At 54.4% G+C, this 11,104-nt stretch overlaps 3 protein-coding genes across 8 annotated transcripts; 2 read left to right on the forward strand and 1 right to left on the reverse strand.

Annotated features, from left to right (window-relative positions):
- Nucleotides 1-56: 56 nt before the first annotated feature.
- APBB3 (amyloid beta precursor protein binding family B member 3) lies at nucleotides 57-6,568 on the reverse strand. 6 transcript variants are annotated; one of them, XM_037061960.1, is made up of 13 exons: nucleotides 5,922-6,568; nucleotides 5,492-5,655; nucleotides 5,334-5,410; nucleotides 4,470-4,530; nucleotides 4,120-4,266; nucleotides 3,875-4,002; nucleotides 3,614-3,619; nucleotides 3,347-3,461; nucleotides 3,121-3,205; nucleotides 2,785-2,868; nucleotides 2,385-2,500; nucleotides 2,063-2,254; nucleotides 57-607 (listed from the first exon to the last, which is right to left on the reverse strand). In XM_037061960.1, exons 1-13 carry the CDS (start codon nucleotides 5,968-5,970, stop codon nucleotides 377-379), a joined length of 1,455 nt encoding a protein of 484 aa, XP_036917855.1. In that variant the 5' UTR covers nucleotides 5,971-6,568; the 3' UTR covers nucleotides 57-376. The 6 variants fall into 6 exon arrangements, with proteins under 6 accessions (XP_036917855.1, XP_036917875.1, XP_036917862.1 ...); XM_037061980.1 differs by having other exon boundaries at nucleotides 2,063-2,250; nucleotides 2,375-2,500; nucleotides 3,121-3,226; nucleotides 5,578-5,655; nucleotides 5,922-6,073; XM_037061967.1 differs by having other exon boundaries at nucleotides 2,063-2,250; nucleotides 2,375-2,500; nucleotides 3,121-3,226; nucleotides 5,922-6,073.
- LOC118998091 (SLC35A4 upstream open reading frame protein) lies at nucleotides 6,515-8,474 on the forward strand. The gene is made up of 3 exons (XM_037062002.1): nucleotides 6,515-6,603; nucleotides 7,560-7,658; nucleotides 8,259-8,474. Exons 1-3 carry the CDS (start codon nucleotides 6,589-6,591, stop codon nucleotides 8,454-8,456), a joined length of 312 nt encoding a protein of 103 aa, XP_036917897.1. The 5' UTR covers nucleotides 6,515-6,588; the 3' UTR covers nucleotides 8,457-8,474.
- Nucleotides 8,475-8,862: 388 nt separating this feature from the next.
- SLC35A4 (solute carrier family 35 member A4) lies at nucleotides 8,863-10,758 on the forward strand. Its single transcript, XM_037061984.1, has one exon. It carries the CDS (start codon nucleotides 8,876-8,878, stop codon nucleotides 9,848-9,850), a length of 975 nt encoding a protein of 324 aa, XP_036917879.1. The 5' UTR covers nucleotides 8,863-8,875; the 3' UTR covers nucleotides 9,851-10,758.
- Nucleotides 10,759-11,104: the final 346 nt, after the last annotated feature.

Genomic DNA, 11,104 nt, shown 5'->3' on the forward strand with positions numbered 1-11,104 from the left:
ACGTCACACAGGTTAACCCCCCAACCCTGTCCCAGGCCCAACATACTCACACCCAGTGAGGTCACTGAGGGATTTTTATTTGTACTGATTTTGCTATAAAGTGTTGCTGAGGTAGAGCCAACTGTCCAGGGCTGGACAGGGGCAAGGAACACAGAGACCCAGGGAAAGGAGAGCCAGGGTCCTGGGTTGTGGTGCAGGGCCTCTCAGCCATCTATATAAACAATTAATAAAATGGGCAATAAATAAAGGGTGCACAAGGTGGGAGGGACAGGCAGAGAGGGCTCCAAAGGGTGAGAGGCTACAGGCCCCTGAGAATGAAGGGGAGCAGAGGGTGACACGGACCCACAGCCTCTTTTCCCAGTCCTCCCAGATCAATTTAGGGCATATGGAGCAGAGAGGGTTTCAGCCGGAAGGCATCAAGAAAAGAGAAGATGCCCCGCTTTCGAGGGGCTGCACCCCCAACCCCTCCTTTGAGCATGGGGAGAGGCAAGGAAACTCCTGGGGAGTCCACGGAGCTGGTCCGCTTGAGCCGCAGGCGGGCACGGGCCTGGGCACCCCAGGCCTTGCCTCGAGCTGCAGAGGCCACAAGACACTTCTGGTACTGAACCTAGGGAGAATGGGTATGTGAGGATCCAGCTCCTTTCTGTCTCAGGTTCCCTGAAAGCTTCGGCAGGGCAGGGGACTGGCCAAGGCTTCAGTCTAATACGAGACTCCACTACATCCAGAGCCCCTACAGCATTCCCAGGTAGCAGGAGAACATAAAACTTGACATTTACTGAGCACTTAAGGGGGGCTGGACACTGTGCTAAATGCTTTGTATAAAATTAACAACCCAACTATTTATCAGGTATTATCCCCACTTCACTAATGAGGAAATGGAGATTGAGAGAGATTACTCACGGTCGCCTAGCCAGAAAATGGTAGAACAGGGATTCGACCCTAGCTGCCTGACCGCAGAGCCTGTACGCTAAACCACGTCTTACCGCTATGCCCACTCTCCATCTCTCACTGGAGTAGATGTGCCCCTAGCAAAGTGGATTCCCTAGTCAAGGAGAGGGTCTTTAACTCAAACTCCGCTCCCAATCTTCTATCGTTTGAACTCAACAGGGTCCTGAATGGTCTTCTTGTCTTCCAAATCTTTTTCGTACACTATAGCTTAGGTGGTCTTCCCAGTCCACAAACGTGACTTCACTGTCCTCAAAACCTCTCCATGGCTGGGAGTGTCTCAGGATAAAATAAACTCATCACCTGTCTGACCTATAAGTTCTTCCATGACCTGGTTTCTGCCACTGTTTCTGCCCTTATCCCTCACTCCATCCCCCCAGCACTCCAGAGATGCTGGGTTCCCTCAGGTACGCTCACTTGCTACCATCTCCCACCTTCACAGTGGAAGTTCCCTGGACTTGGCAAACCTCCTGTCCTCCGCCCCTTCATCTAGCTAACTTCCTCCTTAGACCTTTGATTCTCAATTTCCTATCACCTCTTTCAGGTAGATTTCTTGAACGGACCCCTGAATGGACCTTCTCCTCCATCATCCTGTGGTATACAACTTCCTTCTGGTCTGTCTCCATTTTAACCTAAGGCTGTGCTCTCTATCCCACTGACTTCTCAGGGTCAAAGACGGTGCCTTGTTTCCTGCAGGCACTCATATTTGTTGAGTGAATGAGTAAACTGAAGAGTAAGAGCATTCCACATTCAAATGCCCACCAGGAAATAACCTATGTAAGACAAAAAGGAAAGACAATGCCCACCTTACAGGGCACAGCTCTACACAATTCCAGCTGAATGTTGAAATTTATGCATGTGGACCCAATGTCAAGGCTTCTGATATTTAACAACAATAAATAGCAACTATTTTGTGAAATGTCCTGGCCATTAAATATTGGCACCTCATTAAAACTTATTAAAAACAGCATGAGGGCCAAATGAAACACTATGAACTACAGTCAGCCCTGGTATCATTGGTTTGTGATTTCCAGACAGGGTGCCAAATCCTGAGCCCCAGGCACCAGTACAAAGCAGCTGCAGGGCAACCCTACCCACCATTCCCACCCCAACTCACCATGCAAGCAGCCTGCACAGCTTCGGAGAGTGCCCCGGCATGGGGCTGGCACCAGAAGGCCGCGCACTGGAAGCTCTGACAGCCCAGGTCAGCAATGAGGCCAAAGGTGTGCGGGTCGCGGCCAACACCAATAAAGGTCACAAGGCGCACAGGGCACTGCCATAGTGGCTCCTCCTCTGCATCGGCCTCTGCCTGCCCACACCAGGCCCAGTCACTAGAGGGCCAGGCACAGGCTAGACCCACTGAGCTCTTCCAGCAGCAGGCAATGACCCTCAGCAGCCCTGCCCACCCCTCCACAACCCCCAACTTCACCTTCTGGTACCTGAATGGGGTGGGCAGTCATGAGAGAGTCGGACACACTGAGCACGGTGGGGACCCAGGCATCCTGGTCCCCCCGGGTGGTAAGGACACCAATGGCCTCGTTCAGCACATCCATTCCTGGGGGAACATGTCCACCATGGTGTCTCCCAGATGTAAAGAAGGAAAGAATCTGCAGGGAGGGCCTAGGCCCATCTCCCTGACTTGGAATTCAGAGAGATGGGAAGAGAATTCCTGGCACTGGACTTAGACTCTGGAGTTGGGAAAGGTGTACATCCCAGGCCGTACAGGGCCACGGACACATGCTGAGAAATAGTGGTAGAGCCCACCTCATCCACCTTCCCCTGGCCTCATGCAGCGCCCCCCCCCACCCCACCCCCAGCTGTAGCCCACTCAGTCCTCACCCATGGCTTTAGTGACTGGCAGGGTCCCCATGTACAGTGCCTCGTACTTCTGAGCAGCCTGGCTCACGGCATCCAGCAGCTCCACTAAAACATATACAGCATGCTAGCCTGGGTGCTGTCTCAACAACCCCTTTCCCCACCCTTCTGAGAGAGCTGGAGCTAGCATAAGACAGAAGAAAAGACCATAAATGCACCTCCAATTCAGGGCTTGGGATTCCTGGGACCAGGACATGTCAGAGGCCCCATATCTCCAAGGAAGTACTAACTAACCAGGACCACCTCCCCGTCTTTCACCTACAGAGCCTGTTGCTGTGACACAGACCTCCCTCCCCATACCTTGCCTCGGCAGATCTTCAGGGGAGATGGGGTCCGAGGAACAGCAAGAGGAATCACCACCAACCCCTATTCTCTCAGACAAGATCTGAAACACAATGCAGCTAGCCTGAGGCACAGGGAGAGGGGGGAATCAAGGTAAGGGAGTCAATACCACCCTGCCCCAACCACCCTAGCAGCTTCAGACCCAGCTTCCTCCCACATTCCCTACCCCACTCCTGGCCCTTACCTGGGCACAGAGCCCATGTAGGGCACTGGCGATGGCCTTGGCAGGGACATCACAGCGAAACACGTGGCACTTGAGCATACAGCTGTCTTTGTCTCCCGCCACAAAAGCGAAGTCCCTGGCAGGTCAGAGATGGGGCTGGGGTAGAGGCTGGGTAGGGACAGGGACCTGCAATGCCTGCAGGAGGAGCCTAGAAAGTCAGGCAAGGGATGTGGAGAGGACGGACAGAGAGGTCAGGGCTGGGGCTCCAGGCACCTGGCTGGCACTCACCTGTCACTATTCCGGAAGCATGTGGGAGCAAAGGAGAGAATCAGCTCAGCCTCTCAGGCTCTCCCCCATCTGTCCCCATTGAGCTGGGCCCACCCTCCCCAACTAGGGCTGCACCAGGCAGGGGAGGCAGAGCTTGGGTCCATGTCAGAGGATCTGTGTCCAGAGGTTCAAGTACAAGGGACCAGCATCAGTAGGGAGCACAGCTTGCAGCGTGGGGGTGAAAGGAGCAACTTTCACTTGGAGCAATGTAGGAGTTCTCACCGGCCCTTGGAGCTGCCCACGCCCCACACACGGATGTGCACCAGAGGCTGGCAGTGGATCAGACTGTGGTCCAGGGGATTCACCAGGCTCATGGCATCCTTCTTCAGGATCATTAGCATGTTCTGGCCCTGCCAAGGACAGAGCGCAGCCTGGAGATAAGTGGTTGCCATGGGGAACAGGCAATTCAGAGATAACTACCTCTCCTAGACCCAGGGTTGCACCCCTTGAAGGGCTGGCCAGCTCACCTCACCCCAGGCACCATCTGGCGGCTGGCTCCGGCCTCGGGTCTGGGCCAGCTGCTGGATGCAGTTATTGACTGCGATACTGCTCTTCCCTGGTACAAGATCCTCTTCGGGTATCTCTACCCAACCCAGAGAGCGAACTGCAAAGCACTGACCGGTTTGGAGAAGAGTAGAAGGGCACCAAGTGAGTAGAGATGGAGTAGAGTAGGAGATGCCACAGGCTCCACACATATAAAACGTCCGGTACACCCTCCCTTCACCCCGATCATCTCTGCTTAGCCCAACTCCCACCCCTGACCTTTCCCTCCAGACCATTCAATGCCGTGGGCTGGCCCTCAGGCCCAAGTCACTACCTTAGCCCCTGGTTCCATGTTCTGGATGTAGGACTCCTCACCATACCAGGATAGAGAGTCACTGGAACAGAGCAGAGCTGATAATAGACCATATTTCCTATAGAAGGGACCCTGGTGAGGCACAGACTACTTGATAGGCAGTAGATGTAGGATAAGACCCAGAATATAGTGTCACAAATATAAAGCCAGAGCAGGACAAGGCCCAAGACATTAAATAAATGTAATGTAAAGAGTGTGACTTAGAAACTGAGGAAAAAATCAGGACATGGGACACAGAATAAAAGATGCAAACATGGCCCCTGGATGGTGTGGCTCAGTGGATTGAGTGCCGGCCGGCCTTCAAACCAGAGGGTCACAGGTTCGATTCCCAGTCAGGGTAAATGCCTGGATTTCGGGCCAAGTCCCCAGTAGGGGGTGCACAAGAGGCAATAGCACATTGATGTTTCTCTCCCTCTCTTTCTTCCTTCTTTCCCCTGTCTCTAAAAATAAGTAAATAAAATCTTTTTAAAAGTTGTTAAAATAAAAAAAGTTGCAAACATGGAGCAGGGTCCAAAATGTGGACCAGAGCCCCAAATCAGGACAAGAGACCCTAGAACATGCGATGGGAGCCTCCGTAACAGAGTCCAGGACAGTGGCCAGGGTCTAGAACATGTCAGGACCCAGAATATAGTGTCCCAAATGTGGAAAAGAACATATGGTAAAAGACAGAGTTAGTAACGAAGACAAAACTCAAAATACTGAGATCCAAGAACATGGGCCAGAATCTAGAATCAGGGGTGGAAAGCAGACTGTGAATACAGCTGCATCTCTGAATGCCATGGCACTCAAGCCTTTCATTTGGCCCGGCCTATCTATCCCAGTTACCTCTGGTCTAGTGAGCTCTCCAAGCTGGAGAAGGATCTTCCTTTGGGCGGCCGAAGTTCCCAAATCCCTTTCGTCCTCTGCAGAGTGGGAACTAGGTCAGTACCGAGGCAGACTAGGTCCACACACAGGCTCAGGGCTCCTCCTCACCCTCCACCTACCGTGCATGGGCCCTCTGCATCTCCTGGCTCCCAGGATGGGCGCTGCCACTGGGTACTACCGCTGGGTACATGCCAATAGTAAGTACCTGCAGCATCATGAATCTTCCTCCAGCCAGGGGGCAGGCCTGGCTCTCCCTCCAGACTCTGGTCACCCCACAAGTCATCTATGGAAACACGGAATGAGGAGAGGAACACGGGATTGGAGGAGGGCATACGCGTGGGTTCACATAAACTCTTTGTCAACCCTCATGTTGGAGGCCCAGGCTCCCAATCTTGGGTAATTTTTACAGTACAAAGATCAGGTTTAGTCTGTACCCTGATTCTCACCCCGGGATGTTCCCCACCTCCCTGCCTTTGAACTTTGGGGTAGCCCTTCACGCTCCCTCGTCCCCTCCCCGTGCTCCCTCCCATCGGGCCCCTCCGTGCACACCATCGCAATTGACCAGAATTATGGCCAACATGTAATCCTTGCCCAGCATTGCCCCGGCCGCGTCCCCGCCGGCCTCCGCCCGCTAGCACTCCCAGCGCAGCTCGACCTCTGGGGCTGCTGCACCGAAAAGCCCAGCCTCTCTGCGCCGGAGTCAGCGGAGCCCGAGGACACCGCCCAAATACGGGGCGGGGCTGGGGCCAAGGGTTGGGTGGTGAAATAGGACGGGCCGAGCAGCAGCGCCCGCCGAGGGGTGGTGCATGTAAACAGGCGTCTGGATCCAGAGTCGGTGCGGTTTCGTGACCAAGTCCAGAGGAGGAGTACCGGAGCCTGAGAACCCACCGACACCACCCCGCAACTACAAGCTCATCAGGCGGCGCATGACCCGCCAGGCGAACGTGTGCCGCGCGCGTCCAAACGCACACAAGTGAGATCATCACGCCCAGGTCGTATGCGCGCGCGTGCACGCGTTCGCGTAGCCTGGGAAGCAACAGCAGTCGTCACTCGAGAGTGTCTGTAGACAAGCTACCGCATAGGCTCCGGCGCCGGGAAAGCGCGTCCACCTTCACCAAAAATGCCCCGGAAGTGCCTCCACTCTAGGTAATGAAGGCCCTGGCGCTTGGTAAGAGGGAGGCGGGGCTGCGCCTGCGCTCCAAGTTCGGCGGGGAAGATGGCGGATGACAAGGTGAGTGACCATGGGGGTGATCTGCAGGCAGAGTAGTATACACACCTTTTTAGAACTGGGGGAAGACCGCAGTGGAGCGGCTCATGGGTGGGGGTGCCCCTTGTTTTCCCTTGCGGCAGACCTTTGCTCCTGTCGACGGCCACAACAGTGGGGAGTAGAGTGGCGGAGCGCTACGCGAGGCAAACGGAGTTTGGGATCCCCTAGTTGGCCCTTCTGGGGGACCATCACGATCCCTAGTTACTCACACACACTCAAACCCTTTCACTCGGACACACTCCTCACTCTGCTCCATTCCCTAGCCCTCGAAATTTCCTCTCCCAGAGGGAAATTGTTCCCGATTCACACAGGCACACACTCAGTCAGCCACTCCCTTGGGCACGTAATGAATTCCATACTTACATGCCATCAGGGTCACTCAGTTCATTTGCCCGCGCCCTTCCAAACAGCCATTACCCATCACCTACCCTTGAGCCCGTGTGTATAGTCATACATTCAATTTGGGATGGCCTTAGGGGGAAAAGGGGTGAAGCCTCGGGCCATTTCTTACCTTTGGTCTGAAAGTTCAGCACCACTCACATTTGCCCTGTATCAGGCCTTGGAACTCAGCAGACAGGACAAAGTGGTCTCCACTTCCAGATAGCTTATGGTCGTGTCATTAGGGCTTCCCGATCTGGTTGCAGGTCCCCTAGCTGCCCCTCCCACCGTCCCTACACATTGCTTACTGAATAAAGTGCCTGTAAATTACTGATGCACATCCTGTCTGTCGCCCCCTCCCTGGCCCCAACGTGAATTCTGTCCTTGTCAGTGCCTTCTTTCCTTTATCACTGTCATCTCAGGAAGGTATTATATGAAGATATATAATCTCAGGCTCACCCCATCCCAGCCTCTTATGGATGGACTTGAGCAGGAGATGGAGCTAGGTCAGTCTGCTGGAGCCAGTGTCTCCCTTGTCCTAGGATTCTCTTCCCAAGCTTAAGGACCTGGCGTTTCTCAAGAACCAGCTGGAGCGCCTGCAGCAGCGTGTGGAAGATGAAGTCAGTAGTGGTGTGGGACAGGTAATGCTGCTTCTGACCCCACCCCCTGGGCTTCATTGCCCAGTATGCTTTTGAATGGGTGGTAGAGATTTATTCCGCAAATGGTTATTGGGGGCCTGTTCTCTGTAACTTTAAGGAGTGTTTCCCTGGGAAAATGACACTTGAACTAGGATCTTAAATGGGGGCTAAAAAGGTGAAGAGGAGAGGAGGAATATTCCAGGCAGAAGGAGCAACAGAGGCAGAATTCTTGTGGGAAATAGCATGATGAACAGACGGGTGAAAGCAGTTCAGTTTGCCTGCAGTAGTGTGAGAGCATGCTGGGATATGAGAAGCAAGCAGGCTCAGATTCCTCAGGGATATCTCTGTTGCCTTGTGGCAGTAAGGTTCTGTGTTTATATAATCTCAGAACCCAGGGGTTCTGAGATTATATGATCAGAACTCCTAGGTTCTTTTTCTGCCCCCAGAACCTTGAGAAAGTCTTTGGAGAGAATACTACAGTATTCTACAGTATTTCCAGAGTAAGGAGGAGCAGGTAGTGGGCTGCTCTGAGTCCAGCTTCAGTAGCTCCTGGTTAGAGGAAGGGAGAACCTACTGAGTTTCCTCGTGAATCTTCTTCCACAGGATGGCTCGCTCTTGTCCTCCCCATTCCTCAAAGGCTTCCTGGCTGGCTATGTGGTGGCCAAACTGAGGGCATCTGCAGTATTGGGCTTTGCTGTGGGCACCTGCACTGGCATCTACGCAGCTCAGGCATATGCCGTGCCAAATGTGGAGAAGACATTGAGGGACTATCTGCGGTCGCTGCGCAAGGGGCCTGGCTAGCTCTGGATGCCACGGGGAGGCAGGATGAGCAGCTGGGACCTGCATGTGGAGACCTATCGACCACAGACACCATATCTGGCTTCCCCAGCTGTCACCCATTTGCTGTCTTCAACTTTCCTGCCACCTTCGTCCTTGCTTCCTTTCCTGCAGAGGGTACATAGTGGCTCATAGCCACCACCCTGGACTCCTCCTTTCCTCCCTAACTCTATGGGACTGATCCCAAGACCGTGGCTTCTAGGGCCACCAGAATTCTTCCCGCCCTGACTGTGGAGTTCGCAGCTTGATTGTGGGCCTCAGCATTCTCTCTGGCCATGTACCGCAGCTCTTCCCTCCTGGCAGCCAGCTACATATTTTGATTCTCTCCAAACATCACAATCCTCACTGCCCCTTGCTAGTTTCACCCAGGGTCTGGTGTGAGCATGAGTGTAGAAGATGGGGGTGCGGCAGGCCTGGGCCGGCCCAGGCAGGCCCGCTGGACCCTGATGCTACTCCTGTCCACTGCCATGTATGGTGCCCATGCCCCATTGTTGGCACTGTGCCATGTGGATGGCCAAGTGCCCTTCCGACCCTCCTCAGCCGTGTTGCTGACTGAACTGACCAAGCTGCTGTTGTGCGCCTTCTCCCTCCTGGTGGGCTGGCAAACGTGGCCCCAGGGGACCCCACCCTGGCGCCAGGCTGCCCCCTTTGCACTATCAGCCTTGCTCTACAGCGCTAACAATAACCTGGTGATCTATCTTCAGCGGTACATGGACCCCAGCACCTACCAGGTGCTAAGCAATCTCAAGATTGGAAGCACAGCCCTGTTCTACTGCCTCTGCCTCCGGCACCGCCTGTCTGCACGCCAGGGCCTAGCACTGCTGCTGCTGATGGCAGCGGGGGCCTGCTATGCTGTGGGGGGCCTCCAGGACCCTGGGAACACCCTTCCTGGGTCCCCTCCAGCAGCTGCAGCTGGTCCTATGCCCCTGCATATCACCCCACTGGGACTGCTGCTCCTCGTCGTGTATTGCCTCATCTCAGGCTTGTCATCAGTGTACACCGAGCTGCTGTTGAAGCGACAGCGACTGCCCCTGGCACTTCAGAACCTCTTCCTCTACACTTTTGGTGTGCTCCTGAACCTAGGTCTGCATGCAGGTGGCGGCCCTGGCCCAGGCCTCCTGGAGGGCTTCTCAGGATGGGCAGCGCTCGTGGTGCTGAGCCAGGCACTAAATGGACTACTCATGTCAGCTGTCATGAAGCATGGCAGCAGCATCACACGCCTCTTTGTGGTGTCCTGCTCGCTGGTGGTCAACGCCGTGCTCTCAGCCACCATGCTGCGGCTGCAGCTCACAGCCGCCTTCTTCCTGGCCACACTGCTCATTGGCCTGGCGGTGCGCCTGTACTATGGCAGCCACTAGCCCCTGACCACCTCCACCCTGACTCCTGACCCTGGAGATTGGGCATCGCTATTAGAGCCACCTCCTAGCCCCCTTTCCCTCAGCAGCCCTGTAACAAGTGCCTTGTGAGAAAAGCTGGGGAGGTTGAAGGTGTACCCCTGGGAGACTTGGATCGTGGCTTTGGTCAAGGAAACTGGAAACTCAAACACCCCCTCTTCCCCCAGTTCTTCCTAAGGAATTAAGGGAGCATTAATACCTAGGCCTGAGAAATGACCCCATTCCTGATGGAGAAGGTTCCCTGCCTTATCCTGTGTGAATGCAGTTGCTTAAAGTGGGCCATGGGTGACAGTTGGTTTTTCTTGCCTACTGTGGCTACCCCAGCAGACCCATGTCCCCAAGGCCTGGTGCTGGCTGCCAAACTGTGGTGCATGATTCCCCCGTAAAGGATACTTGCCCCTAACTAGCAGAAAAGCCCAATGCCACAGATTCCACGCCCATTGCCTCAGCCATTCTGGCGAGCTCCCCTGGCTCTAGCAGCATCTGGAGGCTGCCTCCTGCTCCCTCCACAGTGCTGCTCTCCACATCCAGCCTTTGTTCTAGAAACCGCAGAGGGGCTGGGACTTAATTCGTCTCAGGAGATGTCCCTGGGCCCTGGCCTAAGTCTATACTCTTGACCTCTCTACTCATCCAAAGACCCTCTTGAAGCCCACTGCCCCGTCCAGAGCTCCTAGGGGTTGCCATCCTCCCCACTCTAGGTCCTGCTCCTACCTAGCAATGTCCCAGCTCCCAGCAGCCATGGAAGCTCTGCACAGATTGACCTGGGACCAGGCACAGGGAAACTTGTGTAGCTCAATCGTGTCTAGCTGCATAAGCAATAAAGTCTTAATAAAGCTTTCTGGAGTATAGGCAGTTCCTCCAGTTGGCCATGACCTGTGTCTTGTGTCTTGTGTTACATAGTTCCTCTCAAACAATTGTATTCCCCTGACTCCCTTAGTATCTTAGCCCTGGGGTAACTCAGACTAGGAGAAAGGACTGTTCTCAGACTAGGAGAAAGGCTTTTGAAGTTTTGCTGAAGCATGAAACTTGGGTGCTGGGGAATTTGGGTCTTGGGAATAGAAGGCACTAGGCCCAATAGGACAAGCTAGACAGGCCAGAGAACTCGGCTTAGAGTGGTTGATTCCCATTTCCTCTAGGTCCCTTACTGCCTGTCATCTGATTTCATTGCCAGAGAAATGCTAGGCCCTGCTGCTGTGGGTAGAATGCCCAGTAAATTTG

This window comes from Sturnira hondurensis, unplaced genomic scaffold, assembly GCF_014824575.4.
Source record: "Sturnira hondurensis isolate 20B ecotype Veracruz unplaced genomic scaffold, ASM1482457v3 Scaffold0001120, whole genome shotgun sequence".
NCBI classification, from domain to species: Eukaryota; Metazoa; Chordata; class Mammalia; order Chiroptera; family Phyllostomidae; genus Sturnira; species Sturnira hondurensis.